We start from the raw sequence: 16,502 nt of genomic DNA, 5'->3' as shown, positions 1-16,502 counted from the left end.
TTGCGGCTAAAAACACAAAAAGTTTTGCAACTTGTTGAGGTGTCAAGTTTCCATGTGCCCTTGCTAAGATGCCGACACCATTTTTATTATACATCAATCACAACTTGTCATCTTAACAATTGTGAAAAAATGTGATTTTTTTTTTTTGGTTTCGCAAGACTTAATTGTATTTATTTGTTTATCTTGCACACATTCTTGGCTATGATAGACAGTTGGCTACTGAGATGGAATTGGAGTTGAGCCATAATTCTCTACTCATGATTAGCATTGCTTGTTTTCATTTGGTTTTTGTACAATTCTATCTGTGTTTTTGACTTGCCTACTTCTATATTAAATTGTATGTACTAGAAAATTGATGTCCTTATACTTCTGAGAAAAAAAGTGAATGAATTGATTAAGATATAAACTCTTAGTAGTACCGTGTTTATACTTTGAAGGTGTTGCGGTTTATGCCTTAAAATCCAATTTATTGGCATGTCATAAATAATTAAATTGTTTAATTATAGGAGACTGTTTATAAATGAACTAATGAGACATTATCATAGTCCATGAGATGCATTGTATGTGATTTATGTGATTTAGTCATAGAAGATGTAAGTCACAAGTTCCTTGTAAACTCAAAATGTAGTTCGTAATCGGTGATAAAATTGGGCATTTCATCTGCAAAGACTATAACACATAACTAAGATGATTTGTCTTGATCATCGAAGTAGAGATTTCTAGTTGATGTGTTGATGTGTCTTAAGAGTTAAGACATATTGAACTGGACCGTTGTGAGATTAGTTATTCAATCAACAACTGTCACCTGAATAATTAATCTCATGACTTCTAATTTCATAGACTCTCAATCCTGAGAGGGTAGCGAACTCGATTATGAAGTATAGGTTACTTTGATATATCAGGAGTGAGATCTAATATTCACGATCAAAACCTCAGTACGTTGATAACCACACGTAGTGTTGAGAGAACACATATTCTCAAGATGGAATTCATAATCTCTTTTTATAGAGACACAAAATATCCCCTTAAGATAAGTTTAATGGAAACTGGTTATTCAGGGCGCACACTTTTAATGTGAATAACTAAAAGATTAAACCGAGTACTCAAAGATAAAATAGTTGTTCACAAAATGACAGTTTATTATGACTTTGTTCACTATGGATATTTCATAGAAGAGTCAAATGATATTATTAGAGTCTTGGGATATAATTTATTAATAAGGCCTAGAGTGCAATTATATTTATATAGTGGTATTAAATATAATTAATGGTAACTTTGAACTTGTCAAGAGTTGACAAAAAAGCCCAAGGCCCATTGGAGCTCGTGTCTTATTGGTCCCTTTTGGTCCCATTCCAAGCCACATACTAAAACCCAATTGGAAAGATCCAATAGGCCAGCCCAATTAGATAATCAGTTAGTTATAAAGGGAGAAACATACATAATTTTTTATTAGAAAAAATACATCATTGTGAAATGATGTGTATGTGTAGTTAGAAGCCACTTGATTATTCTCCTTTGGAAACTGATTGAGAGACCACACTTCTTGGGCATAAAGTGGAATTGGAGTGAAGATTAAAAGTGTTTCCAAGTACTTCTAATCTTTTGTTTTGAATTTCACCGCACCAAGGTACGCTATCTTGTTCTTAAATTTTGAAATTTACATTGTGCATGTTATCAATCATGAATGAAATAGATCCATATTTGTTGCTTCCGTTGTGTGTTTTGTATGAGATACAAAACCAAATTTTTCAACAGAAGGTCTTGGTGTTGGTGGATACTTTTAGACTCTGGTTATGTTTATCGTTGCTTTTGTTCCAACGAGGTAATCGACATTAAACTTTGAAGCTTGTGTTGGTATTACTTATGAGTTATGACATTGGAGTTATGAAAAATTGTATTTGATGAAAAAATGAACTTGTAATCATCATTAATAAAGACTTACTGCGGGGTTAACAATATGTTGTAATTATCTCTCAAAAAAAAAAAAAACTTATTGTTGTCTCATAAAAAAAAAATTAATAAAGAATTACTGTTGATAAGTTACTCATATTTTCTATAATGTATGGCATGGCTAAAATCTTGATTTTCATTCTTAGCTCTCTCTATCCTTCACTCACATTGGTTGAGCAGTGGCGGCTCCAGGATTTTTGTTCAGAGGGGTCAATAAGAAACATAAATTATACAAAATCTATTAAAGAAGTGGCGGCTAGGGGTGGCAATTTTTATCCATATCCATGAACTCACCCATTACCCACCTTATTTGGATAAGTCTTAACCCAACCCAATTAAATATTTGGGTTAAATGAATAAAGACCCATTTGGTTATTTAATTAGATGGGTCTAAACAACATAAAATCTAAATTTCTAGAAAATGACAAAATACCCCTGAAATCTAAAAAATGACCAAAATCCCAAAACCCAAAAAATTACCAAAATACCACTGAAACCTTAAAAATTATAAAAATACCCCTGAAACCCAAAAAATGACCAAAATACCCCTAAAACCCAACAAATGACCAAAATACCCCCGAAAGCCAAAAAATTACCAAAATACTCTCAAAACCTAAAAATGACCAAAATACTTCCAAAACCCAAAAAATAACCAAAGTACCCCCAAAACCCAAAAAATGACCAAATATCCCCAAAACCTTAAAATGACCAAAATACCCCCAAAATGAGCAAAATACCTCCAAAACCTCTAAAATGAGCAAAATACCCCCCCAAACCTCTAAAATGTCCAAAATATCCCCAAAAATTACCAAAATACCCCCAAAACCCAAAAAAATGACCAAAATGCTTCCTAAACCTAAAAAATGACCGAAATACCTCTGAAACCTTAAAATTACCAAAAATACCTCTGAAACCTATAAAATGACTAAAATACCCCCGAAACCTGAAAAAATTACCACATTACCCCGTAACCTAAAAAATGATTGAAATACCTCCGAAACCCATAAAATTACCAAAATACCCCCTAAAATTTAAAAATGACCAAAATACCATGAAACCTAAGAAAATGACTAAAATACCCCCTCCCCCCAAAACCTAAAAAATTACCAAAATACCCCCAAAACCTAAGAAAGTGACCAAAATACCCTTGAAACCTAAGAATTACCAAAATACACCCTAAACCTAAAAAAATACCAAAATACCCCTTAAACCTTAAAAATGACTGAAATACCCTTGAAACCTAAAAAATTACCAAAATACCCCCAAAAACCTAAGAAAATGACCGAAATACCCCTAAAACCTAACAATTACCAAAATGCACCCTAAACCTAAAAAATTACCAAAATACTCTCTGAACCTAAAAAATGACCGAAGTACTTCCAAAACCTAAAAATTAACTGAAATACCCTCGAATCTTAAAAAAATTACGAAAATACCATGAAACCTCAAAATTGATCGAAATACTCCCAAAACCTAAAAAATGACCAAAATAACCTCAAAACCTTTAAAAAATGGTCGATAAAAACCCCTGAAATCCAAATTATGACCAACATACCCCTAAACATGTAAGATGACCAAAATACACCTGAAACATCTAAAATTATTGAAATAGAGGTTTATGGTATTTTGGATGTTTCAAGGATATTTTTGACAAATTAAAGGTTCTAAGAGTCTTTTAGTCATTTTATAGGTTTCTAGGGAATTTTGTTAATTTATTAGGTTTCGAGTGAATTTCGGTAATTTTTTAGGTTTCAGGGTTATTTTGATCATCTTTTAGATTCTAAGGGTATTTTATTCATTTTTTAGGTTATGAGGGCATTGCTGTCATCTTTTAGTTTTAGGGTTATTTCGAATAATTTTTAGATTTTTTGGTTATTTCGGTAAATTTCTAGGGTACAGAAGTATTTTTGTAATTTTTAGGTTTTGGGGTATTTCGGTATTTTTTTTTTAGGTTTCGGGGGTATTTTGGTCATTTTAAGGTTTCAGGGGTATTTTGGTCATTTTTTGAGTTTCGGGGGTATTTTGGTCATTTTTTTGTTTCAAGGGTATTTTGGATTTCAGGGGTATTTTGGTCATTTTTTGGGTTTTGAGGGGCACTTTGGTCATTTTTTGGGTATTGGAAGTTTTTTGGTCATTTTTAGGTTTCAGGGTATTTGGTCATTTTTTGGGTTTCGAAAGTATTTTGGTAATTTTTAGGTTTCGGGAGTATTTTGGTCATTTTTTGAGTTTTGGAAATATTTTGGTCATTTTTAGGTGTTGAGGGTATTTCGGTCATTTTTAGGTTTCGATGGTATTTTGGTCATTTTTTTGGTTTCAAGGGTATTTTGGTTTTTTTTTTTTTTGGGTTTCAGGGGTATTTTGGTCATTTTTTGGATTTTGGAAGTATTTTGATCATTTTTAGGTTTCAAGGGTATTTTGGTCATTTTTTGGGTTTCGAGGGTATTTTGGTCATTTTTTGGGTTTTAGAGGTTTTTTTGTCATTTTTTGGGTTTTGGGGTATTTTTGTCATTTTTTGGGTTTTGGAAGTATTTTGGTCATTTTTAGGTTTCAGGGTTATTTTGGTCATTTTTAGGTTTCAAAGGTATTTTGGTCATTTTTTGGGTTTCGGGGGTATTTTGGTCATTTTTTTGTTTTTGGGGTATTTTGGTCATTTTTAGGTTTTGGGGGTAATTTGGTTATTTTTAGGTTCCAGGAGTATTTTGGTTATTTTTTTGGGTTTCAATGAGTATTTTTGTCATTTTAGAGATTTGGAGGTATTTTGGTCATTTTAGTGGTTTTTAAGCATATTTGGTGATTTTAGAGATGTCGGGGGTATTTTGGTCATTTTAAAGGTTTCATGGGTATTTTGCTTATTTTAGAGATTTTGGGGATAATTTTGGATGTCTAAGGGTGTAAGAGCACAATTGCACCTGGCCCCAAGAACAGTTACGGGCTCAGGCCCAATGAGCCTTAAACAATATAATTTGTAGAGTGTGGGCTTGAAACCCAGGTTAGAAGTGTTTGAGGATTAAATGACAAGCCAAAGATTGTAAACACTTGAAAACAACAAGGAATACTGTAAATTAACCTGCTCGGACGTAAGCCGAGAACAGTTCTTCTATTATCTTTTTCTCTTTTTTTCTTTTTCTTTTTAGATTACAAAGAAGGGATTTCCTATTTCTGTTCTAGGTTGCTCCTTAAATACTCTTCTTTTTGATACTTTGTACACGTGTTGCCCCAAACTCCCCCTTAGCCTAGATATTTCTTTTCTCAGTGCCTTTGAATAGTAACCAGAAGTTTCCCTTCCACTGTTCAGGTGTCACTTCCCCATTAATGCGGCCAGGGTGGTAGGTGCAGGGTCTTTAATGTGGAGGTGGCAGCCTTTATCTTTGGTATCTCTCTAACATCGGTGCTTCTAGGACATTCAAGGGCTTCCCCCCTTTAACCATTGGTCTTGACCATGTCATTCTCTAACTTTTACCATAAAGTCCCGGGTTCTCCGGTGTCCGTCCGAAGAGAAATTCATCCTCGGCTGGATTCTCGGATCCTCGGCGTATGAGCCGACCCGTTATACTAACAAGTTCCAAGCCCAAGAGCAGGTCGGCCTTCCTTAGCATGGCCCAAAGGCCCACATCTCCATCAGGGTCCTTTTACTCCCCACAAAGGGTATATTGGTAATTTTGGAAGTGTGTATTTGCATCATTTTAGGTATTTAAGGGTATTTTGGAGGTCAAGATGGTATTCAAGTAGTTTTAGATGTATTTGGGTCATATTGGGTTAAATGGGTGGGTTACTAATTAAATGGGTTTGGTTGGTAATGGATAATTAATTTATATATAAACGGGTCATAAATGGATAAATAGGTAATTACACACACAACCCATTTATGACCCAACCAACTCATTTGCCACCCCTAGTGGCGGCGGCAAATTAGGGACAATCTAGGCATTGGTGATGCGGCAGTAGATCTGAGTAAGATGGCAAAAGATTGTTTGTGTGTGAAGTGGCTACCTTTTTTCTTTGGGTTTGGAGAGTGAAGAGGGATAGTGGAAGAGGACTGCATTTTTCCCTCTTAGGTTTGGTTTGGCCCCTTTTTTTATGATTTTTTTTTAATTTGATTTATAAGCTTTTTTATCTGAGATTAAAGACCAACAATTTTCAGTTGGACTTTTTTTTGGGAGTTTAAAAATGAATTTAACCGGGCTTTTAGGGTGTGCAAATGTTTATAGTAGGGGTTCAGAACAATTTTTTTTTAAAAAAATATTATATATAATTTATGGGTTGTGATCAGGTGCAATAGTCAACGAATCCCTCTCACAACATTTTTACTTTTTCAAAATTTTAAACTTTTTTTAACTCAATTTTTTTTTACATGTTAACTTTTTTGATCTAATGGTTAATGTCAAAAGTCAACATTTTAACTTTTGATTTGAACCATTAAAAAGATAGTAGATGGTGCTATGCTATGCTATTACACCGAATTTCAATCCAAAATTTATGATGACTAAGTCACTCAAGACAAATCAAATGATTTGGCAAAGTTTGTTTGAAAATCAATTTGGTCTGGGCTGTAACTTTTTGGGATTTTAACAACACTTTTTTTTTTTTTAATATAAGAAGGATTTTAACAACACTTGATTGTATAAATAGCCAAATATAGATTTAACAAGACATGATTTTTTTTTTTTTTATAAAATACTCAACTAGACATGATGAAACATTTTCTCAAACAAAAATATCGGTAATATTATGTATTTGAAATTACATCTTATACTTGATCATTTTAAACCAACGTATTAATAAAATTGAAATATATACATCGAGTGGGAAAAATTATCATGTCATACGTACTCTATATAAGTCATTTAAATGAGTTAGAAGTTGAGATCCAAATTTTCTATCTACCACATAGTTGAAATCCAAATCATTCTCTTTTTAAACACCTTTATCCAAATCAACAATTTATGAATTTTCATAGATTTTCACATTAATGTTTTTATTAATGTCTTTAAATTGAAATTGTATTAATCATGAGAAACTTAGCCTGTACACCATATGCTATTGGAAAACTAAACTAGTTGTAATTCATTGAATAATATGAATGGAATTTTCTAAAAAGAAGTAATGAACATTTTACTACAAAGTATTTGGTGAAGCATAAAGCAGCTAGAAAGAGATAAATTTTTTCCTTATTTACTTACTTATTTGGTCTCAAGTGTGCGTGCGTGTGTTTTTCTGTTCTTTTCCTTTCTTTTCTAATTTTAAGTATTGTTAATGCCTATTGTTAGTTGTGTTGTGATATTTGATCCAGCTTAGATTTTTATTAGCTTTTTTCTTGAAAATTTTAATTGTAATTATTTCATATTATCAATTGCCAACAATCAAATATGACAATTCATGGAAGATAACTTGATAGAAATGCTTGGAAGGCATGCAGATGCTGTTTTTACATAAAATAACAAAATTGACATCACCCCAAAAAAAAAACAAAAAAACAAACTATGCACTCAAAAAATTCACACGTCTTACATCAAATAAAGAACGACGAAATATAAATTGCCTAATTGAGACACATAATATACATGGCAAAACCCAGTAAATGATGGGGCACATAAATTTGTCAAATTATGGGGCTTGCTGAGTCTATTGGCTCTAAGAGTTATAGAGCATCAAACTCTCCTTCAAACCCTGCTCTTCACCAGCCTTTTCATGTTGCTCTCTTGTATGTGCAATTACGGAAATCCCAACAGCAAATCCAACCCTTATTTATGCATTGAGACCATCTGCCAAGTAGGAAAGGCAAAGACAAATTATAGAGATTGCTAGTTCATATTTCAAAATGACTAATCCAAGCTAGTTCAGGAAAAAGCCATAGCAGAGAGTATTGCAGCATGACAACAATATAAGTGGCAGAAGATGAATTATGCAGATATTTTGTCGCACAAACTGGTAATACCAAGCAACGAAAGATGAGAAATGGAAAAAACAATAACAAGTAGAGAAAGAAGTATTTAATTCATTAAGAAAATGAGACAGTACAATGAGATTCATTACAACGAATTTTGTGTGCTGCTCTTAGCATGCACATGCCGATGTGGAGGTAACTAACTAATAATGCAACTAACTTATAACAGATATTAGTTACAAATCCAGATATTTAACTATGCTAACCCATGCAACTGACATGCTTTCAATAAGCTCATGTAGTAATAGCAAAAAAAAATGGCAGCTTTCTCCTTGTTAAAATATAAAATGGCAGCTGATCAGTCCTGCTTTGTCATTGTTTTAAAAAGAATCCAACACAAGTACAAGCATCACATTCAAAATAGTTTTCTTCCTTACTTTCTCCACATTTTATGGTTCTTGGAAATTATAAAAGCAAAACTGTGAATAATAATATATCAGCTTGGTTTCTTTATTTCAAAATAATTAAACGGCAGCTTGTTTTCTGTTTATGTTTTTCATTTAACGATCATAAATATTTTCATAAAATTTAAATTTTTTCATCATGCTTCACTTTATCACTCCAACTTATCAATTGGTCAACTCTAAAGGAACTGTAAATGTTATAAAGCAGAAATTTTCATTACCCAAACATTATCCCTAAGGACTTATCAATTGGTCAACTCTAACGGAACTGTAAATGTTATAAAGCAGAGTTTAAGCACATGCCATACATGTTGGAAACAGAACAACCAAGGAAATGACACATAGTTCACACAAAAAGGCTTTGGTTAGGTATTTTCACAAACAATTGGTAGGCAGATTACAAATGAAATGACACAACAAGAAAACTTACCAATTAATAATCTTTAAATATTTTCGCTCATCAAATAGGTATAGAGCTTCACATGGGCCGTGGGATCTTTCCTCGTTTTCTTGAAATTTTTAGAGCCAGCTTTCAGTGCCTTAGTCCAACAAGCCTGTAATAAACAATGTAAAATATAATAAGGATACTGGTTCTAAATCTTATATGTTTCCCCAAAGAAATTCAAACAGTAGACATAATATATTCGAATTACAGAATCTATAGAGCATGTTTGTTTGTTCTGTTTTCAGACAGAGGACAAGAACAAACAAGAATAATGGGTTTGAATGCCAACAAACAAACAATGTATTCATTGACCAAATAATCATTCCCTAACAAAAATTAATTCCTAAATTTTGTCTCTCAAATGGGTTTATTACTTTCAGGTTAATAATTTCAAAATTGTTCAGATTGAAAAATATAAAAAAAAAAAACCCTACGAAAAAAAAAAAAAAACCCCAAAATAATTGTTATGTATTAAAATTAATTTTCCTTTTTTTTTTTTTTTCTCTCAAAAGGGTTTATTAGTTTCAGGTTTTTTGCTAACCCTAAAAATAAAAAATAAAAAATTTCTCAAGAAACAAACAGAAAAAGAAATACCTTTGTTGTGGGTTTGAGAGGAGATGGGGAGAAGTCAGAAGCCTTGGTTTTGATGTTGTTGTTGTGCTTGGCCTTGGACTTCACAAGATTGGCAGCAACTTTGAGTTTCTTCTTGATGTTAGAAGTGACTTTCTTGATCTTGCTTTTGCTGCCAAGTGATTTTCTCTTTGGTGTCACGAAACCAAAGTATTCAAAATCCAAATCAATGGCACTGTGAAGCCGAGGAACCAAAGGGGACCAGATAGAACTCTGAGAGTAGTTGAAGTCGAAAGCAGAAGACTTGTCAGGAAATTTTTGAAGCAGATTTTTTGACATCAATGGATCCATGTAGTAAACCACTTTGGTAATGCCCATGAGAGACATATCTGATCTTCTTCTCTGATTATGATGATTGAAAGCCAATAAAGTTTTTTTTTGGTGGGTTTCCTCTGGGGGTTCGGTTTGTTTATATAGCAGACGAGACGGCTGGGCAGGTGTCAGAAAAGGTTACCGTTAATTTTGAAATTCTGAAGTCCATCTTGGGCTTAAAAAGCCCAAGTTGTACAAGGCACCCTATGCTGTTACGCAATCAATCGTGTCATATATTTTGTGCATAGTGTCGTATATTTTGTTTAGGGTCTAAGGGTTGTAGTAGAGTAATGGTAATTATAAAATTTAGTCACTCTATTATGAATGTCATAATACATTAGATGACCCTAAAATTCTGAAACTAATAAGTTGTAGTTGTTGTTTTGTAACTTGTTGAGGTGTTAAGTTTCCATGTGTCCTGATAAGATGCTAATACCATTTTTATTATACATCAATCACAACTTGTCACCTTAATAATTGTGAAAAAATGTAATTTTTTTTTTTTGTTTCACAAGACTTAATTGTATTTATTTGTTTAGCTTGCACACATTCTTGGCTATGATAGACAGTTGGCTACTGAGATGGAGTTGGAGTTGAGTGATAATTCTCTACTCATAATTAGCATTGCTTGTTTTCATTTGGTTTTTATACAATTCTATCTGTGTTTTTGACTTGCCTGCTTCTATATTAAATTATATGTAGTAGAACATTGATGTCCTTCTACTTCTGAGCAAGAAAGTGAATGAATTGATTAAGATATAAACTCTTAGTAATACCGTGTTTATACTTTGAAGGTCCTGGTGTTGGTGGAGACTATGGTCCATACCGACAATCTGAAAGAAACTCTCTGTACAAGCAACACGCTGAGAAACTTTTAGACTCTGGTTATGTTTATCATTGCTTTTGTTCCAACGAGGTAATCAGCATTAAACTTTGAAGCTTGTGTTGGTATTACTTATGAGTTATGACATTGGAGTTATGAAAAAGTTGTTTTTGATGAAAAAATTAACTTGTAATCATCATTAATAAAGACTTGCTTCGAGGTTAGCAGCATGTTGTAATTATCGCTAAAAAAAAAAAACTTACTGTTGTCTTATAAAAAAAAATAATAATAAAGACTTACTGTTGATAAGTTACTCATATTTTTTATAATGTATAGCATTGCTAAAATCTTGATTTTCATTCTTAGCTCTCTCTCTCCTTCACTCACATTGGTTGAGCAGTGGCGGCTCCAGGATTTTTGTTCAAAGGGGTCAATAAGAAACATAAATTATACAAAATCTATTAAAAAAACACTATAAATTCATTTGACACATTTTTTTTCTAATACAATAACATATTAATTATTGTTGTAAGTGAACTTTAATTATTATTACTTAGAATACTTTAATTTATTAGTTTTTTTTACTCTTTACCAATTTTTTATGAATTTGCTAGACATTTTGATAAATTATTTTATATATTCTTTACAACTCTTCATGTAAGGTACTAACCCACCTACGTAGCAACAATCACTCCCACACACTTCAGTCAAAGACTCAAAAAAGCAAAAGACAAAACTCATAACTCAATACTTTATATCAAATACTATAAAAACTTAATAGTACAGATGCATAGAAAGCGACAATCAACTAGCCAAAACTCAGAACTCAAAGATAAAGTATCAAAACACTATAACCCCCCACACACACACACCGTGATTCACCGATAGAAGTCTATCAAAACACTATAAACACACACGCTCACAATGAATGAAAGAGATGAAAATACCAGATCAAGCAGTGGCGGCTAGGGGTGGCAATTTTTATCCATATCCATGAACCCACCCATTACTCACCTTATTTGAATAAATCTTAACCCAACCTATTTGAATATTTGGGTTAAATGGGTAAAGACCCATTTGGTTATTTAATTAGATGGATCTAAATGGATAAATCCACTAATACTCACTAAACCCATCTAAAATTTAAATAAACAACATAAAATCTAAATTTCTAGAAAATGACCAAAATACCCCTAAAACCTAAAAAATAACCAAAATACTCCAAAAACCCAAAAAATTACCAAAATACCCCCAAAACAAAAAAAAAGACCAAAATACCTCCTAAACCCAAAAAATGACCAAAATACCCCCAAAATCCAACAAATGACCAAAATACTCCCGAAACCTAAAAATTACCAAAATACCCCCAAACCCAAAAAATGACCAAAATACCTCCTAAACCCAAAAATTGACCAAATTACCACCAAAATCTCAAAATTACCAAAATACCCCTGAAACCTAAAACTGACCAAAATATCACCCAAAACCCAAAAAATGACCAAAATACCCTTGAAACCTAAAAATGAACTAATATACTTCCAAAACCCAAATAATGACCAAAGTACCCCCAAAAACTAAAAATGAACTAAATACTTCCAAAACCCAAAAAATGACCAAAGTACTCCCAAAACCCAAAAAATGACCAAAGTACCCCTGAAAACTAAAAATAACCAAAATACCCCCAAAACCCAAAAAATGACCAAAATACCCCCCCAAAACCCACAAAATGAGCAAAATACCGGTTAATAATGTACGCTAGCTTATGGACTACATTGACAAGTATAAGCGGGTCGAGGAGGATCAACAATTAGGTAAAGGCAAGGGGAAGGTGGTCCCTCAGGATAGGAGGGACTTCAGGTCTGACCGATTCAACAATAATCGTCCTCGGCAAGACTTTTCTAGGCAGCTGAGGTTGCTGCAGCACCGCAAGCAGTTAACTTGTTGTTTTGAGAACCAATGCATCAAATCTTGGAGAAGATCAAGAATGAACATTTTTTCTAGTGGCCAAACAAAATGGGAGGGGATCCTACAAGGCATAACCAAAGCCTTCATTGTCAATACCATCAGGAGCGAGGGCATACTATAGAAGATTGCATAACTCTGTGGGGTCACTTGGAGCAGCTAGTACAAGGAGGTAAACTAAAGCAATTCATATACCATCCAGTTGGGCAGGGAAGCCAAGCAGGGTCAGGATCTCAGAAAGATAATTCTTCAAAACCACCTCTAGGCATAATCAATTTCGTTCTCGCCACACTAGGAAGAGTTGGTTTCCATCATTCTAGGGTAATATCTGTAGCCCAGCCACTTGAAGGAGAATGCTACCCCAAACCCAAAAGGAGTAGGGTAGGGGGCCGACCAGTGCTGAGTTTCTCTGATGACGATAAGGCTGGTACTCTACAACCACATGATGACACATTGGTGGTTACCCTCAAGATAGGAGGATACGACGTGAAGCGAGTGATGGTTGATCAAGGTAGTGGGGCGGAAATTATGTACCCTGCTATGTATAAGGGTTTGGGACTGAAATTGAGGGATTTAACCAATTATGATTCACCCTTAGTAGGTTTCGATGGGAAAGTAGTCATACCAATGTGTCAGATCAAGCTACCAGTGCAAATTGGGACAGAGATAGTAGACGTCAACTTCATAGTGGTGAATGCTTTTTCCCCCTACACAGCCATCGTGGCGAGACCCTGGCTTCATGCCATGGGAGCTGTCTCTTCTACCCTGCATTTGAAGGTAAAATATTCGTACGGTGACCTGGTGGAAGAGCTAAGAGGTAGCCAACCTATAGCCAGGCAGTGCATGGTGGCCACCGTTAGGCATCAAACTGAGGTGGAGTCTTCGGCATCAACCAAGCAAAGTTTGTAGCAATCAAAAGAGCCAGCATCAATTGCCGTTACGGCAGAGGGGATAGAGTGTGAGGAATTGGAAAGAATTGTAATAGATGATGATAAGGAGAAGTATTTTCAGGTCGGATCTCAACTACCTCCTCAGGAGAAGGAAGAGTTGATGATGTTCTTGAAGGAAAATATTGATGTGCTTGCCTGGAACTCTTATGAGGCTCTTGAGGTGGATCCGAGCTTTATTTGCCATCATTTGAACGTCAATCCAGCTGTAGTACTGAGAAAACAACCACCTCGGCATTCATTCAAAGAGCATTCTGAGGCTGTCAAAGAAGAGGTGATCAAGCTCAAACAGGCCAGAGCTATCAAGGAAGTATTTTATCTTGAGTGGTTGGCTAATACCGTGGTAGTGAAATAGAAGAATGGGAAGTGGAGAATATGTGTAGACTTTACAGATTTGAATAAGGCTTGTCCCAAAGATCCTTTCCCAATGCCTAGTATGGATCAGTTAGTGGATGCCACTGTTGGACATCCTTGGATGAGTTTCCTGGATGCTTTTCAAGGTTATCACCAAATACCTTTGGCATTAGATGATCAAAAGAAAACAACCTTCGTCACTCTCACAGGAAATTATCATTACAAGGTAATGCCCTTTGGTTTGAAAAACGCAAGGGCTACTTATCAAAGGATGATGACTAGGATGTTTGAGCCACGACTAGGTAAAACTATTGAGGTCTATGTGGATGACATGGTCATGAAGAGTAAAATGGCATCCGCACATATGGGAGACCTAGGTGACACCTTTCGGATACTTAGAAAACATAAACTGCGCCTTAATGCTTCTAAATGTTCCTTTGGTGTGGGATCAGGTAATTTCTGGGTTATATGGTCACTCATCCTGGAATTGGGGTTAACCCTGTACAGGTTAGAGCAATTAACAGCTTGCAGCCACCTCGAAATCCTAAAGAAGTTCAAAAGTTAACAGGGATGACTGCTGCCTTAAACCGGTTTATTTCTTGGTCCACGGACAGATGTCGGCCTTTCTTCCAGTTGTTAAATAAGTGGAAGGAATTTAAATGGACCAAGGAGTGCGCTTTAGCCTTTTAGCAGCTTAAAGAATATCTTTCTCGACCGCCTATTATGTCTCGACCCGAGGTGGATGAAGTTCTATTCGCTTACATTGTCGTGGCTCATCATGCCATTAGTCTGGTGCTGATACGGGTTGATGGTTGTGTAAAGAGGCCGGTTTATTATGTGAGCAAGTCATTACATGAGGTCGAGGTGCATTATTTACCGTTGGAAAAAGCTATTCTAGCAGTGGTGCATGCTACGCATAAGCTTCCCCATTACTTCCAATCCCATACCATTTTTGTTTTGACTCAACTTTCGCTTAGGTCAATACTTCGAAGTGCCAACTACACGGAAAGGATTGCCAAATGGGGTACTATCTTGGAAGCTTTTAACATCAAGTATATGCCTTATATCTCTGTAAAAGGCCAAGTCCTTGCCAATTTGGTGGCTGAATTCACTGAGCCTTCGTTAGAAGAAAATGCCAAGATGTTGGGCATGGATGAAAAATCAGTTGACACAATCTCCCTGAAGGAACCTCTACGGTGGAAAGTGTACGTGGATGGCGCTGCAAATCAAAGAGGATTAGGAGTGGGACTGGTTTTGATCTCATCGAAAAGAATCATTATTGAGAAATCTTTGAGGTTGAACTTCTTAGCCACGAATAATGAGGCCGAGTATGAGGCTCTCTTAGTAGGGATGACCATGGTTCAAAGGATGGGAGGAAAGATGGTGGAAATGTTCTTGGATTCGAGGCTGGTTGTAGGCTAGGTAAAAGGGGAACTAGAGGTCAGGGATCCAAGGATGCAAGAGTATTTAAACCAGGTTAGACATTTACAATTAAAATTTGAGTCTTTCATCTTAGTGCAAGTCCCTAGAAGCAGAAATACTCATGCAGACCCTCTTGCCACATTAGCAACGTCCTCAACACAAAGCTTACCTCGAGTTATCCTGGTGGAAGACTTGTGTAGACCTAATGAGATGAATGGGAATGCAGCCCGTGTTCATCAAACTCGAGTAGGGCCTAGTTGGATGGACTCTATTGTGCTATTTCTTAAAGAAGATGTCTTACCTGAAGAGAGGTCCGAAACTAACAAAGTGCAAAGAAAGGCTCATCGGTTCTAGTTATCCGAGGACCAAAAGCTGTATAAATGCTCTTTTTCTTGACTACACCTATTGTGTATACACCCTGAGGCAACCAAGTTACTATTGGAAGAATTACATGAAGGAATTTGTGGAAGCCACAGAAGAGGTAGATTTTTATCTCACAGGGCACTAGCTTAAGGGTATTGGTGGCCATATATGCAGAAAGAAACACAAGAATATGTGAAAAAGTGCGATAAGTGTCAGAGGTTTGCTACAAACATTCATCAACTAGGGGGCATCTTTAATCCTCTGTCTAATCTTTGGCCTTTTGCTCAGTGGGGTTTGGATGTTGTGGGACCCTTCCCTAAGGCAGCGGGGAATAGGAGATGGCTACTGGTTGGCACAGATTATTTCACTAAGTGGGTTGAAGTTGAGCCATTGTCAAATATCAGAGACTTAGATGCAAAAAAGTTTTTCTGGAGAAATATCGTCACCAGATTTGGAGTTCCTCGTACCTTCATCTCAGACAATGGCCTTCAGTTTGATAGCTAGGCCTTTAAGAGATACTACTGCAATTTAGGCATTACAAAAAGATATTCCACCCTACTTATCTACAGGAGAATAAACAGGCAGAGGTTGTCAACAAAGTAATAGTGAACGAACTCAAGAAGAGGTTGGATGATGCCAAGGGTGAAGGAAAAATTCTGGTTTTTCATCTCATGCAAAACCCACAGCGGAAGCAATGAACAAGGGTCTATTTCATTCATGATTGATAACGTGCACTACATAAATTTCAGAATTTAAGAACAAGATAGCGTACCTTGGTGTGGAGAAATTCAAAACAAAGATTAGAAGCACTTGGGAACACTTTTAATCTTCACTCCAATTTCACTTTACGCCCAAGATGTGTGGTCTCTCAATCAGTTTTTCAAAGGGAGAATGAAAGTGTGTTTCTCACTCTCTCACACACCGTTTCTTTTTCTTTTCTAGTCTC

At 35.3% G+C, this 16,502-nt stretch overlaps 2 protein-coding genes across 2 annotated transcripts; one reads left to right on the top strand and one right to left on the bottom strand.

The window, feature by feature from the left end:
- Positions 1-7,329: 7,329 nt before the first annotated feature.
- LOC142615167 (uncharacterized) lies at positions 7,330-9,755 on the bottom strand. The gene is made up of 3 exons (XM_075787870.1): positions 9,338-9,755; positions 8,729-8,852; positions 7,330-7,712 (listed from the first exon to the last, which is right to left on the bottom strand). The coding sequence occupies exons 1-2, from the start codon at positions 9,698-9,700 to the stop codon at positions 8,742-8,744; spliced, it is 474 nt and encodes a 157-aa protein (XP_075643985.1). The 5' UTR covers positions 9,701-9,755; the 3' UTR covers positions 7,330-7,712; positions 8,729-8,741.
- Positions 9,756-14,494: 4,739 nt separating this feature from the next.
- Positions 14,495-16,060, top strand: LOC142616246 (uncharacterized). Its single transcript, XM_075789128.1, has 2 exons — positions 14,495-15,181; positions 15,845-16,060. Exons 1-2 carry the CDS (start codon positions 14,495-14,497, stop codon positions 16,058-16,060), a joined length of 903 nt encoding a protein of 300 aa, XP_075645243.1.
- The last annotated feature ends 442 nt before the right edge of the window (positions 16,061-16,502 follow it).

The sequence above is a fragment of the Castanea sativa genome, chromosome 11 (assembly GCF_040712315.1).
Source record: "Castanea sativa cultivar Marrone di Chiusa Pesio chromosome 11, ASM4071231v1".
Classification (NCBI taxonomy): Eukaryota; Viridiplantae; Streptophyta; class Magnoliopsida; order Fagales; family Fagaceae; genus Castanea; species Castanea sativa.
This window is presented reverse-complemented; position numbering and strand designations above follow the sequence as displayed.

Bases quoted from the DNA above. Each gene is read 5' to 3' on its own strand.
- LOC142615167 (XM_075787870.1), bottom strand. From the start codon at position 9,700: ATGTCTCTCATGGGCATTACCAAAGTGGTTTACTACATGGATCCATTG. The intron at 8,853-9,337 runs GTATTTCTTTTT...TGTTTATTACAG, and splicing joins CTCTCAAACCCACAACAAAG to GCTTGTTGGACTAAGGCACT.
- LOC142616246 (XM_075789128.1), top strand. From the start codon at position 14,495: ATGTCTCGACCCGAGGTGGATGAAGTTCTATTCGCTTACATTGTCGTG. The intron at 15,182-15,844 runs GTTGTAGGCTAG...CCTTTTGCTCAG, and splicing joins TGTTCTTGGATTCGAGGCTG to TGGGGTTTGGATGTTGTGGG.